This window comes from Poecilia latipinna, unplaced genomic scaffold (genome assembly GCF_001443285.1).
Source record: "Poecilia latipinna isolate Pla-1442-1.1 unplaced genomic scaffold, P_latipinna-1.0 Scaffold96, whole genome shotgun sequence".
Taxonomy (NCBI): Eukaryota; Metazoa; Chordata; class Actinopteri; order Cyprinodontiformes; family Poeciliidae; genus Poecilia; species Poecilia latipinna.
The window spans coordinates 723,565-744,058 of NW_015112712.1; the positions used below are offsets into that span (position 1 = coordinate 723,565).

The following is a 20,494-nucleotide window of genomic DNA, read 5'->3' on the forward strand; positions in this document are numbered from 1 at the left end:
GCGTTTGCAAATTTAATTTTATTATTATTTTTTTTTTTTTTTTTTTTCTCCCTCTGTTTTATGTGTATTTTGTGTGCTGCAGGTTAAGAAGCATGCAGTTATCCCTCTCCCACATATTATTTTGTGCAAACCTGTGTGTTTTCATAGGCTGTATGGACTCAGATTCAGACATTCTGGCTTAAACATGCACACACACATAGAGACATAACTGCAAGCTCAAACTTGCCCCAAATTCACTGTAGTTTTTGCAACTCTTTGATATAATTAATCTTAGTATATTGTTTTTTACTGTATTTTTTTTTTCTATAACACAAATGGTATGCAACTGATTAGATAGGAAAAAATACACCCTGGAGGGGAGAGACACCCAGAGAGAAGGATAATGTCTTTTGTCCCATCACATTCCAGCAGTGGTGCTCTAATCTTCTGAGGCCTCATGCATTTAAACTGTGCGATTAGCAGCCGTCTAACAGGCGCTTTTTTACCTGGCGGGCTGGAGCAGAAATCAGGTGCTCGGGTTCAACTGTCATTTTGTTTGTTTTTTCTGCGCCTCCGAAGGAAGATGCTCTCAGAGATACGAGCTTTGATCATAAGCTGAAACAAAACAGCCATAAATCGGCCCACGTACGGTACCTGTATCGTGCAGAGATCCAGACTAAGTGGCTGAAACGTTTGGCTGCCTTTGATGGAATTCTCATATGACAACCATAACAACTTATTTCACAAATGTTCATTCATGAATTGTGAAAATGTATTAGAGTTTTTTTTTTTTTTTCATGATTGCTTTATCTGGGTATAGCATGTATTTGGTTGCATTCAGAGAATGATGAAAAACATTCATGCTGCCAGTTTATCATGCAGTTTTGAAAGTGTTGCATATGAAATTTATAATGAAATCAAGAAATACAATGCAAAGAATGAAAGCATGTGTGTTTTAATTGTTTCCTTTTTTTTCCCTGTTTCTCTGCAGTGACATATTCGATGCCATGTTCCCTGTCACCCACATTGCAGGGGAAACAGTTATCCAACAAGGTTAGTACAAACAATTTGATTAGAAAAAATTGTTAAAATTGAGAACATTTGTATATGTGTCTTGCAAAAGTATTGTAACTCTGGCACTTTTTAATGTTTTGTCATGTTGGGATTTTGTGGGATGAATGAAAACAAAACAGCAAATAGTTGCGGAGATGTTGAAAGCAGGGTTGGGTAATAAAGAAATATTCTAAAGTTTCAGCATCTCATAGATCATAATCATGATCCGAAAATGGATAGATAACAGCACAACTGCAAAGCTACCAAAACATGACCACCCACCCAATTGACAGGATTAAGCAAGAGTCTTTGAAGAGGATATTTTTCAGATTCATCAAATCTGTTTTTATGAGAGTTGGATAAAGGAAAACCACTTTTGAAAGAAAGTCAGAAGACATTTACGTATTGAAGACTACTGCAAATGTCCTGCCTTCTAGTCTCTGACTCCAGACTTAAAGCAGGTTAGGGGATCTGTAAGATGTAGCAGATGACTATGAAGATGGGTTTTCTTCCACAAACCCTCAGCTGGTGGAAGTAAAAGTAAGGAAATGATATGCATTGAATTTTACTATTAAGTTTGATTCATGTAGCACCTTTCAGACAAAAATCATTGTTTCACAAACAGATTAAATTAGACTTGATTTGTGGTTGTAATGTAAGAAATGTGAAAAGTTAAAGGGATGTGAAAACGTTTGCATTTTTGATGCGCTTCCCCTAATTAGTTCTTTTAAATCACAGAACTCTAATAGGCAACAACAGGATTGAAGTTTTGACTAAATTAAAATGACGACTGATGTTGAACAATGTACAGAATCTATTTTGCTGCCAGCTCCTTGATATAATAATAGGTGGCCTATTATCATTAACTTGAACCACTAAACCACTTAAATAGAAAGGAAGCAATTAAGACACCACTACTTTTACTGATTATCCACAATAGATTTATCTCAAAGTATACATCAGTTGCACTGCCACCATTGGCCATGTTTATTTTATCCTACCACTCCCTTTTCCCCTCATTGCCCTATTCACACATTCCTCTCAAGCATGCACCACTTGGTCCCTTTCCTCTGCTTTACCGAGAAACCTCCACAGTAGTCATCCCTAGACTTGGAAGAAAAACAGACCAGGAGAACCAGACTGCGTGTTTTCCTGTATTTCCGTCTCTGAAACTCCTGTCAAACACAGACATTTAATCACATATTTTTAAAACGCCAAAGAAACACACATTCTTGAAAATCCTCCACTTTCGATAATGTCATGTTAACACCTGCGCAAAATCACCTAATGTTACAGCTTCAGAGCACTCAAAAAAAATGGGGGAGGGAAAAAAAAAATCATAAACAGACACTAAGTGAAGGATAACTGCTGGTGCCTCCCACCGACTCTTAAAACAGCTTTCGGGAGTATATCAGCCCTAATTTGGTGATAATAAGTCTAGCTTACTATGTAGGGCCCTCAGACCCAGACAACCCATTGTTATACACACCAAGAGTGTGATGTATAAAGTGCTGATGTCATAGCTAGTGTTTGGACTACTGTAGAGCTTCAACAAAACCAACCTTACTACTAGCTACTTACACACTATATAAACCCTACCCAGGATTTTTTTAAAATAACGCTATGTATTGCACTATTTTTTTTTCTACTAGATTGAGATGCGAGCAAAATTGTTAAATGCAGCATGTTTATAGAGGACAGAAATTAATCAAAATTTCAGTAGTATCATGATTTTGCTATAAATATGTCAATTAACACGCACACTAATAAAGCTGTATCCAATAGTGAGCTATAAGTTGCTTGTGTCATTGGAACGTGCATGTTTTTCAATATCAATAAACACAATACCATTGAAACATACTACTACTACTACTTAATCAATTATTTGCTTAATATTATTCTGCTGAACCACTAATATTGGTACTCTGGGTATAACAACACCCTGGAGATCAAAGATAATAACTCATGTTATCCTTTGGTTCGTTACCAGTATATATGAAAATTAATCTGTTGAAACAAGGCCACATGAGGCATCTCAGCTTGTGTGAGGACGTATATCTGTGTGTGTTTGTGAGCGCAGGTTCTGGTTAAACATTTGCCTGCACTCTCAAGTGAAAGACACAAAACAAAGACCTGGCCACCAAAGTGATAAAAGACAGGAAGAGTACAAGAAAAGACAGACACAGTTAGAGGAAATTGAAAGAGGGATAGATGAGATGAAAGAGAGAGAAAGAAGAAAAATTATGGCAGGGCCAGGTTGCAGCAGGTTTGTCAGAATATGTGTGTGTGCGTGGCTCTTTAGGGTCTTTTCAGGGGTAGGCTTTCAGACAGACAACGGACATTTCGTGTGACAAATAGGGCACTATGATTAACGAGCCCTCCAATCCTCTCAGAATTAATTAGCCATGTGAACTTCTGTGAACTTTACTCACATGGTCCTCTCCACACTTTAAGTCTTCAGGTAAACTTAGATCAAAAATACACTCAAAGTTGCATCTTTACTTGTGCCAAAAGGCTGCAGTAAAATATATATATATATATATACACGTCTCATTTACCCACTTTGGCTGCTTTTTCTTCTAAATTTAGCCATGTTTTACTGTTTTTGTTATCCAGAGATGCTTTTAGAATATATAAATCACATATCCCATTCATCTCTTTGAGAGTTTACCTCAAAAGCACAGCTTTTTTTTAAGACAGTGATGCAGTTAGACCACATTTTATGGATTGAATGTTGCTTTCAAAGTATAAATATAGTTTTCAGTCATATAAAGACCATAATGAATGAAGCAACCACCTGTAGTTAGGCACTGTTCTCTTCCATGCCACTGAGGTGTTAAAGCTTTGCATGTTCAGACACTTATGTTTCAAAGTTTCCGCTATTAAACCAAAGTAATGAATACTGTCATTGCTGCAACTTTCTGCTGGCAAGAGCACATGTGCTCAAAGTTATTGGCATGGCCTATGAAATACGTATTCTCAATGAGGCAGTAGCACTTTTAGCGCTACCCAGAAGCTCAAAGCCATTTTATTTATAGAGACCTAAAGTACTGGAACAATTCTTTCATTGGTTTTATTTCTTTTTGGGAAATAAACAAATCAGACAGACCTTCAATTTTGCATTATTATTTTAAGAGTGAAGTTATTTGTGTTCTTTGGTATGTTTAAGCCAGCTTAGTTTAAAATTATAGCTCAATTTTACATGTACCACAGTAAGATTGACTATTACTCCAACAAGTCTGCATTTGAATCCAGTCCAGACCTTTGGCTGCACGTCATTCTTTCTTACTCCTATCTATTATATAATTCAGGATTTATTTGTCAAGAACCTTTTATAGGAAATAATGAAGTAAGCTAGATTGCATGCCTGTTAGTTATTTTCTTTATTGTTATGAACTAATGATTCCTTCTCCCTCCTTTTCAGGTGATGAAGGCGACAATTTCTATGTGATTGACCAAGGTGAAGTGGACGTAAGTGTCTGACACACACAAACACACAACCTCAAGCAAAAAGCTGCTGTCTCCTGTCTGAACAGCATGAACATGTGGCTGACACGGTGATAAAATGTCTACATAAACATGTCTGCTAATATCTAAATGGCTTTGAAATGTTGACGTTAATAAAACAACCTAACAAACATTGTCTTTAATGTCTTAATTTAGGCTTAAATTTTGACACTGTTAAATTTAACATTTTTTCACACACTAATTAGAATTTTGTTTTAATCTATTTCCAAAACTCTGTTTTTTTTGTTGTTGTTTTTTTAGCTTTCCTGCCATGAGTGCATGTAAGAGACTAGTCATTTTAGATAAGTTTGTAATAGTATTTAAATTATTAAAACAAGTTCAGCTCTATTATCGATTAGCGCAACTACCATTGCAAAAGCAGCAGTGTCATGTGTATTCGTAGAGAATACAGATCTTTACATTATGTCAAAAATGTCCAACGTGACTTGTTCAGTGACAGAGCTTAAAAATTCAAAAAGTTACATCAGACCTTTTGCTGTGATGCATTCAGCCTTCCTGTTATCTGTTGAAAGGCATGCTCTCTTTCAACCATCGTTGAAAACACAGTTTTCTTCTAAACACCTTTTTGTATCTCTGTGCGTCCACTCACTTTGTCAATTCTTCTGTTATTAAAAGAAAAGTAGACAAAAAATATATTTGAAGGTATTCCAGTTGGAGGTTTACCAGTGTCAATTTCCATCCCACTGTTTTTAAACGTATAGTTCGTAAAAGAAGACTGTGACCCGATTTAAGAAACCTTCCTTCTCCTGTCATGTCAAGACAAAATTGCACCCCTACATATGGTCTGGTTTGTTGAGCTGCCCTCATGTTTTGTCCTCTTCAAAGTCTGGTTCTGGTCTGATGACAATCAGAACATGGCGCTTCAGAGAATTGAGAAGATCTATTGTCTTTGCGAGCCTGACACCAACCGATAGACCTAAGTGGAGAGATAAAACAGGAGCTGATGGAAAGTTAAACAGGAAGTGACCTTATCAGCTTATAGCAGTCACCAAAGAAAAAACAAAAAAGTTGGATAAGAGAAGAGAGGCAGGTTGGTGAGTTTTTTTTTTAAGGTTTCCAACATCAGGGATCCATCCTAAATTGAAAGTAGGAAGTAAAACACCGAGATGGTGCCTTGATACAACCACAATTTAAATAGCTTCTAATCTTGCTGTTTTGACTGGCATTGTTTCAGATTGTCTTATTGATGTGATTAGATAAGTAATCTAAACTATACTGAGATTCATGTGAAAGAGACGTGAGCCACAATTTTGCACAAAACATCATTCAGTTTTTGTGTTTAACCATAAAGTGTATTTAGATAGAAGATAAGCACTTAAGTAGAAATTTGATTATTACTCTTGTAAGATATCGTGCTCAACAGGAACTGTTTCAACACTGTCTCTGGTTTCTGTCAGGCAGACAAGGACATGATGAAGCCAAACTAAACCCATTGAAACATTGTTCTGTGCAAAAGTCTTAGTCCACTTTAAAAGTACCCTGGAGAAAGGGGCTTTTAACAAAAAAAAATGTTTTGCATACATTTAACCACGAAACTCCTATTGAGATTAAAAACCTCTTTGTCAAGTGAGTCCTGGCCAAGAGGCGGCAAGGGTTTACACAATAATTACATGTACTTACACAATTAAAATGCCTTACAAATGATTATTAAAAACAGCCACAATTTGAGGAAGTCATCTCTAGTGCTCTCAGTCTGGACTTAAAAGTGCTCAGTGAATCATGTTCACTTAATTTAAAGTCTGTTTGCAACATGTTCCATGTACCTGGAGCTGATTTGTCCACCCAGAGAACAGGTCTCACTGCTCCTCAGTCCACTGGTGGTGGTGTGCTATTCACCAGTCGGAGGCTTTGCCTTGCACCTGATGATATAAGGTTAGGAAACAGCTGCTTGGCCTTCCAAGCCACTACATGAAGCACCCGACAGACAGATCCTGAGCTAATCCAAAGCCGTGTTTGGAACTATATAACCATTGCTCCCACTGAAGATGTTTTTAACTCTTGTGTTCCCAGTTGCTTCAACTTTGCTATAATGACACCAGCCGTTGAATTTGGAATATTTAGCTGTGAGAAAATTTTCTACTGCGGTTTCACGGCTCACTGTAGGGAACTAAAATTCACTGAGTTCTTGAGTGACCTATACTTTCACAAATGATTGTAAAAGCAGTCCGAATACCAATTAGGTGGATTCTACACCTCTTGTCGTTGTGGAAGTGATTGGAACACCTTGATCATTTGGAGGTGTGAGCCGGTACATTTAACACTGTAGTCTATAAAGAAATGTAAGTGTAATTTCAAACATTGTAAAAGATTTTCACCACAAATGTGAATTATCTAGTCAAAATTCCTCTATGCTGTGCTTTTAGATTTCTTTCTGTGGTTTTGATTTCCATCTTTTGCATTTTATTTTAACATATCCCGAGCTTAAATTATCATATTTCCACTTGTTCCTAAAGTTTTCCATGAAGTTGTTTCGACTCAACAGCTGCAGCGTCCCGCAGCTGCAGCTCTGCTCTGCCTTGATTGCTCCTCCTTCGATGTGTTAAACCAGATGTGTCCTGCTCACCACTGAATCTGCTCCCACAGACTCTTTTCTGCCTGCACCCAAGCTGTGGGAAGACTATCCTCAAGCTCACCTCCCTCCCTTGCCAAACCTCGCCCTCTTCTACATCTATTTCACCTCATGTCCCTCTCTTCCATCCCTTACAGACAGCGGCTGCCTGCCTCCCAGCCACAACCCTGGCACTAAACTACGTCAAGAACAGCGCAGATGTTACGAGAGTGTGAAGATGTCTCTCATTAGACAGGGGTGTAAATTAGCCAGCAGCTCATAAACTGCCTGAAAGTTGCTACTAATGTAATCCCCCTTATGTTTGCACACAAATCTATTTACTTTTAGACACTGCCTTTTATCCAAGAGAAACCAGCATATACAAAATTTGTAAAATAGCAAGCTTGATACTTTCTAGTTTTTTGTTTTTTTTTGCAAACTAAGTAACTAAGCTCAAATTCATGCTTCATTCTTATACTTTACATTTTGATTTTGTTTCTTATCCTCAACCAGTCACACAGCTCTCTGCTCATATTTAGTCTGTAGAAATGGCAAAACATGCTCCACTTCAGCCTTTCTTTATAGAGCCGCACTTACTGTTACCAAAGCTTCAAATTTACTCGACTGCTCTAGGGATCTGAATAAAAGCTTGCTAGTACGACAGTTAAGTCAAAATAATTGCCACCTGGGAACAGGATTGGAAACTGTCGTAAAAACACCACCACCGTTGTGCTCTGATGTAACGCTCTTGCTACGTTCGGATAATTGTTCTTCAGAGCTTGACGTAACCACAGCCAGTACTCTGCATCCCTTTGAACAGAATCCAGCATATGGTGACGGATGGGTCCCTTGTGGTTCCCCTTAGAGTCTGAATAATGTCTTCTAACTATTTTCGCAATTCACAGCGATGAGCAAAGGAATAAACCGTCCTTCTGTTTCCCTCCTCCCGTCTCCCTGTGTTATTAAGTCAACAAGATAGTGTTGACAGTTGAGACTGTGACGGCCCCAGAGACGGCCTGACTGAGGTTGTATTGTCTTTAGAGCTCTACCGGCTGGCCTAAGTGGAGCTCTGCATGTAAGCAAGGGAGTGTGTATGAGTTTGACTTGAGGACAGAACCGTTTTACACATCTGTCTAACTCAGTGTCTTTCAGATGACAGGAGAGGGAGGTGAAGAAATAGATGGGATGGATTCCCTTAGAGGATCTCATTTGAAGGCTTAGAGTAGAAAATAGAAAATAAAAGAGTCAATAGCTTTGTGAGAGCTGCAAAAGTCAGAGTGCAACCGGTTTTCATTTGTCAGTGCTCTTTGAAGCAGACAGTCTCATGGCCTGTCCGTCCCTCCTTTCTCTTTTTATCTCTGCAGGTTTATGTGAACGGTGAGCTGGTGACCAATATCGGAGAGGGGGGAAGCTTTGGCGAGCTGGCCCTGATCTATGGGACTCCAAGAGCTGCCACCGTCAAGGCCAAGACAGATCTTAAACTGTGGGGCATTGACAGGGACAGCTACCGCCGCATCCTCATGGTAAGTAACCCAACAATCTGCTCAGATGTAAGAAAGTATCCTCTCTGGTAACATATTGAGTGCTGAGCAGTTTGGATGAAGCCACTTTTCCTGTTATAATTACTTTGAATTGGCCAAATCTCCAGTATTAAAAAACAGTATTGTTACACAGCTAGCTCATTTTAGCACAATAAAATACAGTAAATTACTTTTTTTTTTTACTAATTGAATACCAAACTCTCATTAAATTGCAAATGTATTGTGAACTATTAAACTATTTCAGATTTTCTCACATTAGAACTTCAATGAACTTTTAATGCATTTATGCAACAGATCAACACAAGCTGTGTGTTACTGTTAAATGCACAGAAAAAGACACAAACTCAGGAAAATCCCAAAATGTTGCGTACATCTGTCTTAAGATCTTTTTACTTTCATGCCCCTAAATAAAATCCACACAGCCAGCATGGATGTTTATATTAATCTCAGTATAAGTACAGATCACTGGAACACACCGTCCCTGTGGTGACACATGGCCGTATCATGCTGTGTAAGGTTTTACTTTAACAGGGACATAGTGGGTCCCTGTTAAAGTAACAGGGACCCACTGTCCCTTCCGGGACAATTGTCCCGGTTTTCTTCCGGGACAATCCTGGAAGAAAACCTGTTAGATTTTGCGTAAGGATTGAGACTAGTGAAATTTTATATTTTTACTTTTTTATTAAATCATTCTTGTATGCATTCTGCATATATTGTGTTACTTTCCAGCCTAAAATTTGCATTGTGTTTTTCTAAGTTTCTAGTTATAATGTGACAAAATGTGGAAAAGTGTAAGGGGTACGAAACACTTCCGCACAAAGTAAACAAAATTGACTGAAAACTTTTTCGAACTGTTATTATTTATAGTTTAAAATTGACCAAAATTTGACATTTTAATAAAGATAAAAGTAGCATTAAACCATAAAAGTGCAGAGTAACATCAGTCATACTGTAATTTAATAGTAAAGTACTGTAAGTATGATATATGTGCATACATTTAAGATCTTTACGGTAGGTCCTCAACACTAATCATGCTCTTTTGCTTCCAATATTTCCTCCTACTTAGCCTACTTAAAACTCCTTAAACACTTGTAGCACCTGCTTCCATTTACATGCGCATTCTGACACATGCATGCACACACAGGAGTCTATCCTCCCATTTTAATATCTCCCTAGATCTCCTTTCTTCTTTCTTAGACAAAGAAAGGGGGGAAAAAGTAAAGGCAATGAGTGTGTGGGGGGCTGAGGAGGAGAGAAAGGGTCAGTCCTAATGCCTGCACATGCACTTCCCACTCCAGGAGCTTATCTAGTAGGAATGTCTAAATGTTTAAAGTGGAAACATTAGGTGCTCTGCCCTGGCTGTCAGACTCGCAGACATATTTTTGTTCTGTAAGAATAACTAATTATTGCACATGTCTGAGTACGCCTCTGTGAGACCTACTTGTCCAGCTAAACATTACTTCGGACGTTCCTAACACTTTATGCCATATAAATTAGTCAGACACCAATTAACCTTCCTGATTCCTGTGTGTATCTAAACTTTGCCATTGGCAGCAGTGAAAATTCTGTTTGTTCTGTCAAACGGCGCTCATGGAGATGGAAGAAGGTTTTTTTTTTTTTTTTTTTGAGAAGTGGAATTTAAGCTCATTGTAAAGTTGCCAGCAATCTGCCTAGCACTCATGTCACCTCTTAAGCGCATAGTTAAAGTGACGGCTCAATCTGCCCGGGTAACCTTTCTTTGAGAGGATTCTCGCTCTCTGCTGCTTCCATTCCTTCGTTCTTACCAGCAGCGGCGGCAGCTAGAAGAAGGGGGGTGGCGGGGCAGAATTCAATTACACAAACCTGTAGTTAATTATTGCTGTCAATGATTTGTAAAGCTTCTTTTTTTTTTTTTTTTTTTTACAAAGTGTGGTATTCTGGCAGCCTCTTTGGCCAACACAATGAGCATTCTCTCTTTGTGTAAGAATATGTGTGTTTCTCAGTGAAAAAAAAAAAAATTATGCTGAATCTCTGGGTCTGCAGCTAGTTAGCGCTCAGGTTGAAATGTGCATTTGCACTGCTGTTTGTTTGACTTTTTCACATCTGCTCCCCTGTTCTCTTTGTCTTCATAATCTACAAATTATAAGATAAAGCGATACTTAACCACTTTACCACTTAACTTGTCACTGATCCATGTGATTTCAAGACAAACTCGTTTGTAGAATTGCACAGACTTGTGCTGGCATTTCTTTGGAGTTATTTAGCTAGACAAGCCAGTGGACTGATGGGTAGCATCCAGCCTCCTAAACACCCTGAATATGATTAGGAAAGAAATGAAAATGGATCGATGTATGTTGCTGAGTAAAACTAGATTAGGAATCATAACTAGGACAAAAACACAATCTGTTCATTAAGACACAGTGAGAACACAATCAGAACACAAGGCCCACCAATAGTGTGAGGATATACCTTACTTTAATCCAATCCCTGTGATTCCTATTTTATCTTATCAGTAAAAACAAACTACTTGCATATATTTGTCAGTATTCTTTCATTAGCATTCTCATTCTCACTCTCGCAATTCAAAATCATGCAAATTTATGTGGTTTACATTAAAAAACACTCAGGCATCGTCTTTGCACACATCTGGTTCTTAAGTAAAGTACTTTTTATCTCTAGCTAAGCAAAACATCCACTGTTTTTTTTAAGAGATGTTGAAATATTCTGTCACATGGCTGCCAGAATCTCGAGATGCCATGTATATTACACATATGTGCCACTGCTGTAAAATTTCAATAAATGCTACACAAATATCAGAGCATTGACAAGATAAATCGACTGACATTACATTGTGTTCTTTTCACACTAGAGCTACATTCACCAGCATTGATTGATAGGCAACTTGGGGTTAAGCGTCTGGCCAATAGAGCTTCAACAGATGGTGGAGGAAACTGGACTTTCCGATTGCAAGACATCTGCTTTTCCCTCTCAGCCACAGCCGTCCCATTAATGTTCTTCTCCTGTTGTGCTACGCAGGCATTTGTGAATGCACTAATGAAGATTTACTCACCTCGGCATGCCAGATGCTTGAATTGACTAGCGTAGCTATGGAGTTGGATCTACTTTCTGATTGATGTAGCCAATAATTATTTGATCACTTTCAACCAATCATGGGCTGTGGGCAAAGCTTTTAACTTTCAGTCCAAAATGGTTAGGCAATTGTTATATTTAGATTAAGAAGAAAATGACACGTGATGTCAAAGCTAATTTGACTCGCTCTGTCGTTACACAGCAGCGTGGTGTTCATTTTACACCCTGCATTGTGACACACACCCATTATGACAAATGTATGCCATGTATGCTTCTGTATGAAGATGAACAACTGTCAGTAATGAAGGGAGAGGCACATTTCTAAATTAATGCTTAAAATCATATGACTTCTTTCAAACCTTCCTGAAACATGGAAAACTGAGAATCCTCAGACATATTTGATTTGAGACAACAAATTGTTTCCTTAAACATTTTATGAAAACATGCAGACAGTATATATATATATATATATATATATATATATATATATATATATATATATATATATATATATATATATATATATATATATATATATATATATATATTGGCTGTCTGGGCAGTTGCCCAGGGCAACATCAGAAAGGGGAGTCCATCTAAGAACTAGAAAATAAGAAATATCTTATCTGTCAATTGTTCCCTGAACAAGTTTGCTACTATGTATGCATGCGTAGTGGAGTACGTTTCCCTTAGTTGCCAATTTCTGCTACAAAATTATAATTGATTGCATTTTAATTGGAGTGCGGCAGGAGCCTTCAAAGTTAGACATAGTCATTAATAATGCTTAATCACAGCAGCAGAATCTGATTAACCTCATTAATTTTTTTAATTGATTGACAACAATATAGAAAAGTGAATATAAACACTGCCATTAACATAACACGGCCTCCTAAAATATTTACTGTAGATATGGCTTATTCCTCTTAGTGAAATAATTGGTGCATGAAGGTCAGAAATGTTTAAAATTTGTTATTACAACACACATCCTTGATTATGTAATAAGCAAAAATTCAGTGTATCACACAAAAGTAGCTCACAGAACTAGCCTCTACAAGTGATTTTATGTTTTACGTGATTACAGGGTTTTGTTTAAAATGAAGAAGGCTTGTGCTAACAAACTGATCTGTTTTCCATTATTATGGTATTCCCTGAGGAGGGAAACACTGTCTGGGAATTGAACAGCAAACAGATGAGTACCCTGAATCAAACAACATAAGAAAGCTGAAGTAAATAAACATCAAATCACGGCTACTACAAAGTTCATTACAGATGAGACATCTGTAATGGAGTGCATGTTTGCAGTATGCTTCAAAATGAAATGCCGAAATGTTGAAAGTATTAACTGATACAAATGAAATGTACTGGTCAAAGAGAGTACAAGTACTATAGTCCCACAGGACATAGGACTATACTACTATCAATTCAAATATTATATATGTACAGACATGAATAATATTGTTATTTGATGTTGGTCTATATTTAGTCAAGAAAAATATCCCTAAAATCTGATTGTTTTATGCTGTAATTCTTTTAAATGTATCCTAAACTAAGACATTTAAAATCAGACCTTGTTAGCCCTTTTAATTAATCTCGTTGTCAGAAAAAAGACAAATCCATAACAAAAACAAGACGGGTCCCACAACCAAACCCCGAGGAGCTCCTCATCGCAGCTCTGTGGATTTGTAAATGATGGTGTAGCTGTGTAAGATTAAAGGCGACTGTTACTTTTAAATAAAAATGTAAAAAAAATATTTCAAAGAGGTCGTAATTTAGTAAAATATGATATTGTTGTACAGCGACTGGAGGGTGAGGGAAGGCTACAGATTTTTAAGGTTTAAAGTAAAAGTTGAAAACCGTAGACTATTCCTGGAAGAGTGAAGCGTAAATCACATTATTAAATTGATCATAAATAATTTTAACCAACGAGCATGTTGACGACACAGTATATGTGTAACATTTCATTGATGTTGTAAAGCAAAGCCAAGGCGTCCCTTCAAACTCTGCCACACCCACACATCCCACCACTTTCCTTATTCGAGAGTTGAGCAAACAATGTAATACCAGTCCTTGTAGTAAACACACTCTCCCCATTGTGTTGCCATCAGTCATACAATACCAGCGTTGTTGTGTCATCTTGGTATTTAAACAGACACAGTTACATCCAAAGCTATTATCAAGCTGACAGACCACTGTCAACAAACAGAACACAAGACGAAAGGAAACAAGGGGAAATTATAGCAAGAAAAAAGGAGCGATGAAGGGTGAGGGAGCGGTTATGTGTCACGCTGGACGGAGATGAAGGCGATAGCGATGGGGCTTAAGATACAGTTGGTTTAGTCTGGCTGCGCTCCACACCTCAAGCCTTTGATGATTCCACCTCAAAGACGGCAAACAGACAAAAATGCTGGTTCATCTTTAACCACATAAATGGCGAAGACAGTAGGTCAAAGAGAAGTAGGACGTTTTTACACATGGTCGTGTGCTGGAGCCCTCCCAGGTAGATGCCAATAAAGACGGCTGCTAGAAAGCATGACATCCAGTAGTGTCGTATTTTTATTTGGTAACTTTTGGAAATGCAAATCCCTCACATTACTTGGGGCCCACCCTGCTGTTCCTGCAGCACTCGCATAAATCAGACGTGCCGTATACATTATATGTTTGCACGGCAAGCATTTTGAATCTTTAAGCTTCGCGGAAAGGCTGTAAAAAGTTGGAGCGCAGTGTGCATGTGAAAGTTTAACAGTTAGAGCCTCAAAATTTCGTCCCTGCTCAGATAGCAGTGAAACATAAGTGGCAGAACTAAAAACAGACTTGCCTGCACGCACTCAAATCATTTATCCAGGAGGGAGGCAGAGCAGCCTAGAATTCCTTTAATCAAGTTGTTTACGATCCTCAGTTTGACGTTGACTCACTTGGGAAGATTTTCTCCCCTTTTAAGACAAAATGTGAAATTATATGAAATTAGAGGCAGCAGCGGGACTCGAGCGCTTGTGCTGAAGACACCCCAAGCCTCAATACATACATCACTACCACATGCAAACAGCAGAAACGGGTTGGACAAGATTGCCTGTCCTCACTGGATTTTTTTTCTTTTTTCTCTTTCTTTTTTTTTTTTTTTTTTGCTTTCTTTATTCTCCCGCTCTCCCTGAGTGGCTCTGTGCAGTGAAGAAGAAACGCAATTAGGGAAGGGGTCCTCTGGGTCCGGTCTTGTCAGGAAGCACCTGATTTTCATGGCAAAACCAGGGAGGGGAAAGTCCCCTGCCTGGTGGGTGGGGCGGGCCACACAGACAGACACACACGCAATAAACTTTACTCCATATCTCACACAAGCCTCCCTAAGCATGACCCCGTGAACTGTGACACGTTAATCTTAAAAAAAAAAAAAATTAAAAAAACAACTTCTATTGTAATTTACTTTTATAGGCACTGGACTTTTCTTGCTGTACGATTGATAGCCGGTGCAAAAAATGTTCATGCAAGACGCAGAAAAGTAATAACCGCTCAAATATTTTTTAGATATTAAAAAACTTAATTCATGTTTTGCTGACACTTGCTTTTGCTAATCCGGCAGTGATGAAAGTGGGAGAAAAATAAAAGCCGTTGCAAAATGAATCAGACTGTGCTTTTTGAATCCGAGCCACTCCAGTATTTAGCAGCACAATGAAACTACTGTGCTACCAGTTGATTTAGGACTGTATCGATCAGATAATGTTATTTCTGTTTGTCTCACAGGGAAGTACTCTGAGAAAGAGAAAGATGTACGAAGAGTTCCTCAGCAAGGTCTCCATCCTTGGTAAGTGTATTTGTCAGATCAATACGGTGCCATTTAAAAGTATTTATAAGCCTTCGGCATTTTCACACAGGTCATGGACAATTTGTGAAATGGTGGGAAATATACAGTCTTTTCAGTTTTTTTCTAAATGAAATTCAGAAAAGTGTGGGCTACATTTATTTTCATGCTACAAATCAAAATCCAGCACAACCAATTTCCTTCAGAACTCATCAAATTTGAGTCGTATACGTGTCGAATAAAAATTTTTGGCTGCTAGCTGGTACAAAAAATGTGAACACATTACTTCAGTTTTAGCACCACGCCACTGACTTCCTGTTGGTTTAAAATTCTTTGTTTTTAAATGCCTTACCCGTATAGTAAGCTTCAACCCTACGGCCTCTCAAACTTAAAGGTGCTCCTACTTTTTCCAACCATTGAGTCGGCTGCTCATCAGGCAGCCTGACTCACTTGACGTTTTTAAGTCCTCTGGATTGGATTGAACAAAAAACATACTGTAGGCTAGGAAGAAACAAGAGATAACTTTCCAGATTTGTATTCTCAAAAAACTGAAAAGCTATACATGCTGTCTTTTCACCTCTTACTGCTGTATCACAGAATCCCATGAAATACATTGAAGTTTCCGGTTTTAATGGGACAAAGTGCGGCAAGAAATTTACACTAAGACGACTCGTTTGTTGTTTCTTCTTTAATGAAGAATGGGTACTTTTGCACAAGCAATAAATAAGCTGTGGTCTAAGTTGATTTAAAAGGCCCAGCATCCAGAGTTGAGGCAGTTAAATTAACATATTATAGATTAGCCACACATAAACACAGGCATACGCTGTCACACGGGGCCTATAGCAGAGTAAGGTCTGTGTTTACAGTCTTAATCTACTCACAGTGTTCGCCCTTAAGCCCGCCACACTCTGTAATGTCTCTGTGTGGACAATTAAAGTATAGGGGGTTAGGATAAGCCTCTCTTTCCTGCTGGAATTTGGATAACACCCAGCCTACACAGGCCACTGGATTTAAAGGGAAGGTGAATGAGATTCATTCTGACTTTCGAATTGAGTTGCAATTGGAAGTGACGTCTCATCCCCATCCGCTTGATCGTGTGTGTGTGTGCGGTGTGTAGGGTAAGGCCGTGCCCCCTGTACAGAGTCATTAGCTGGGTGAGTAAACGCATACACTCAATTCAGGGACTCAGGAGATTGTCTCTCTGAAGTCGGCTCTTTTCATTTTTATTCTCCCCTTTTGACAGCTTTGTTGAGGCTTGAATTCGAGAACCCGCCTCCCTCGTTGAGGTAGAATACCTCTCTTAAGTCCCCCCTTTCCGCCGCTTCGCCTCTCTGCTCGCCCTCTGTCAAACGCAAGAGGGGCAGGGGGCGGGAGTGTTTTTGTTTGTCTTTGATTTCAGAGATGGCCACAAAATCGGGTGCAAGCCCTTGATGTTTTGGTGTCAAGTGAGAAACAACAAATGTTTGTCGCACTCGCACTTAAGCAGGCTCCGACATCCCAGCAGCGGGGTCCCTGGATGTTTACAGCGAGCCGATCCAAGTGGGTGCAGGCTCCGTGAATGCTAAAATGTAGCTCCTTTAGTCAAGACAACTCTGTATCGTGTTACTTGCCTTGCCGTTAAGGATCACCTCTCTGCAGGACCTGCTGCCTTTTAGTTTGCAGCCAGACAGAAGACATCCATCTGGGTCCGGCAGACAGCGCGGCCCCACTGGAGAGGACACTGGACACCTCCAAACTGCCAGGCCTATCCCAGTTAATCCTAAATGCATACACGGTTATACACACAGATAAATAGACACAACAGGATCAGTTCGTGAGCTCACCGGGAGACAATGCTGCCAGACAAAGGGAGCCCGCCGCAGTTTTACGCCTCTAACTCGCGTCTTAGTCAAATAAAAACAGGGAGTCATCTTTTCATCTAGACAAAGCCGAGGATGAGGAGTGTTTTCGCTCCAGATAAGCCACATTCCACATGCAGATGGATAGGACTGGGGAAGATTAGCCCACACTGATCTGCTGAAGTGTGAATGAAGGATGAGATCATCTGGTCAAACATCTGCGTGGAGATACTCGGTTATTACCGGCCGATCGGTCTTCCTTAAACATCACGTTTTGCGTGGCTTTGACCTCTTTTGGTCGAAGCATTTCTTTTTTTCCGAGAGAGATGAGAAACTATCCGCTCGGGTTTCTGCGAAATAACCAACGGCTTCTAGGAATATCTCGGGCTAACCACGTCAGTGTCCCTGCGGTCGGATAGTTGGAACAACCAACTGGCTGAAAGATCTCCCAGAAGCTGAAAGAAAATACTGATTGGATTTTCCTTTTTTTTTTTTCCAGGCTTGATTCATTCCTGCTTTATTGTAAAATGTTTTGGAAATATTTAATTATAATTAGCCACTATTTTTGGTCACTAATTTGCTGGTTGTAAAAGCAACTAAATAGACCTGAAGTTTTATTTAATCGGTCTAATTTCAGAGTACTCTTTGCTCTTGAGTTTTTTTTTTTTTTCGTTTTGCAACCACAAACTTGTTAGTGAGATTTAATGTGATCTTCCATTCCTGTTAGAGGTGAATTTCCACCCCAGTAACAAGTTGTTAGCAGCCTCTTTTTTTTTTAGCAAAGATTTTCCTGTACTTAGGTTCTCCCTGTATGCAAATCTTAGAACATTTTTTATAGTGTAGTAAAAAGGTTCCCATTTTCTTATCCGATTAATTGCTTAAATGTAAGAACAACCGATTACTAAAATAATTAGTTGCAGCCCTGAATATGTATAAAATAACTTTATTGCAGCATTTGGTTAGCATCTCTTTTCCCAATATTATGCATCTTTATAATATTCTCTATGGTTCACATATGGCTTTTTGCAAACTTTAAGCATGACTTTTTGTAGCTATTTGCCTTTTCTCTACAACAACAAATAGATGTGCGCCTTTCTGTTTTACTTGCTCAAAAGTTTTTTGTTGTATCTCATCAAATCTCAATGAAGTTTGTGGGTGCAAAATATTGAAACGTTCACGTGGTCTGAATGCTTTTGCAAGGCCCTGCATTCAGCACGCTCTCATATGTAGCTTATTGCTGAGTAAAAGATTCTTTTTGGGGATAAATCATATCTCTGTCACCACAAGCCACCGTAAGTAGAACAGATTTAGGGCTCAATTTTAAGGTGTTTAAGCTCCCTGGGCCTCCATGAAACGAGGGGAGTAGTCAAAGGATCTGAAATGTAATGGTTCCTGATGAATAACCGGATTAGCCTGGAATGGGATTTATCCCCGCAACTTCCCTGGAGAACCGTGAAGGCAGCAGCGTCTGTGAGCGTGTAACCTACACGGTTTGAGTACGAGTTTGTGCGTCCGCTGTTTCACAGTTTTAACGTGCTTCATTCACAGAGTCTTTGGATAAGTGGGAGCGCCTGACTGTGGCTGATGCCCTGGAGCCAGTTCAGTTTGAGGATGGGGAGAAGATCGTAGTGCAGGGCGAGCCCGGAGATGACTTCTTCATTATTACAGAGGTAAGGATCTGTCATGTCTGCCCATTATGTTGGCTAATTTCAACGCTTTGTCTCATTTCCTCTAAAGTGTAAGTGCTGACATGTAGGACCCGAGTGTACGCATGTGTCATCAGGTGGGCGCACAAGGGTTGACGTTCATGTCACTGAGCCGAAGCCTTGAAGACGGCTCCGCTGACATCAGAACTGATTTTAGTTTATTGCCACCAGCAGACAGATTACCTGCCCCGGCCCTCAACCACAATTCCTGTGCAAAGGGCAGGCCCCCCTCACAGTGCAAGCTTTGTGGAGAAGGGGCCCCTGGCATGGCTTCTCAGAGGGCCCCCTGCCTGTCATCCTAACACAGTTTTGATTAACTCCATACTTGTATAGCTTTCAGCGGGGTCAGGCCAGGAGGATTCTGGCTGGAGAGCTCCTGACGGGAGGGAGACCCTGCTTCTCTTTCCTCTCCTCTTTTCAGACTCTCCTGCAGGTGATGCTCACCTCATCACATGCCGGTGGTAATGTCCGTGTCCGTCGAGATTTCTTTTTAGCTGTGATTGCAGTACGCAAGATTAGGTGAAGGCGGAGGTGAAATGCAAGAAGGAGGCTGAATGATGTCAGACTTTATCCCATGTTCCACTGAATCTGTTTTTTTTTCTCTTCACCTGTATCCTTCCTACACAACACTCTCCCTTTGTTCTACATCTCTTTTCTTTGGGTTTTTTTCGCTCTCATCGCTGAGCCTGGCTTCATCTCCAATTAGGGCTGGGCGACGTGGCTTACAAATAAAATCTCCGATTTTTTTCATACCAGATCCGATTTCCGACTTTAATCAATTTTGTTCGCTTTCTTTTCTCTAAAAGTAAATTACAAACGGCAGAAAATGTTTTCAGAAAGTGACTCTTAACATTTCTTCTGTGAGAGTGAAGTATTAGGGCCAGGCTACGAGAAAAGTTTAATTGCGAGAATATAGTCACAATATTATCGGAATAAAGACACAATCTTACCAGAACATCTTGTAATTATTTGCAGAATTGTTACAATGACCTGCTACTGATGATAATTTGATTCTGGTGTTTTAAAAGATTAAACATTTCTTTATTTGTAAAACCAAAGCATAGCTTCTCAAGATGCTCAACATCCTTCATTTAAATTTTTTGTTGTTTTTCCATGTCGAAATTCACATAAATTTACTACTTCATGCTCAGAATACTACAAGTTTGTTCTTTCTTGTATTATTCAGACTTTATTCTTGCAATTAAAAAAAAAATCATATCCTGGCCCTAATATTCCATCATGGAGTTGACCTGAATTCAAAGTCTATTCAAAGAAACTGTAAAACACACTTGTCAAACAAAATGGCTGACGTTGGGATTGCTGACATCACTCTGAACTACAGAAGCTCAGTGCACAGTGCTGCAGTTTGGAGCACTGTTACCTAGCAAAAAAAAAAAAAAAAAAAAAAATATATATATATATATATTTTTTATTTTTTTTTT

The 20,494-nt window shown here is 39.1% G+C and overlaps 1 protein-coding gene across 5 annotated transcripts in view; it reads left to right on the top strand.

The window, feature by feature from the left end:
• prkar1b (protein kinase, cAMP-dependent, regulatory, type I, beta) overlaps positions 1 to 20,494 on the top strand; it is a 77,890-nt gene that overhangs the window by 46,727 nt on the left and 10,669 nt on the right. For all 5 annotated transcript variants that reach the window (XM_015026004.1, XM_015026032.1, XM_015026011.1 and 2 more), the window contains 5 exons: positions 971 to 1,032; positions 4,457 to 4,503; positions 8,473 to 8,631; positions 15,451 to 15,511; positions 18,895 to 19,016. In XM_015026004.1, coding sequence (XP_014881490.1) covers positions 971 to 1,032; positions 4,457 to 4,503; positions 8,473 to 8,631; positions 15,451 to 15,511; positions 18,895 to 19,016 — 451 coding nt within the window. The remainder of the gene's footprint in view (positions 1 to 970; positions 1,033 to 4,456; positions 4,504 to 8,472; positions 8,632 to 15,450; positions 15,512 to 18,894; positions 19,017 to 20,494) is intronic.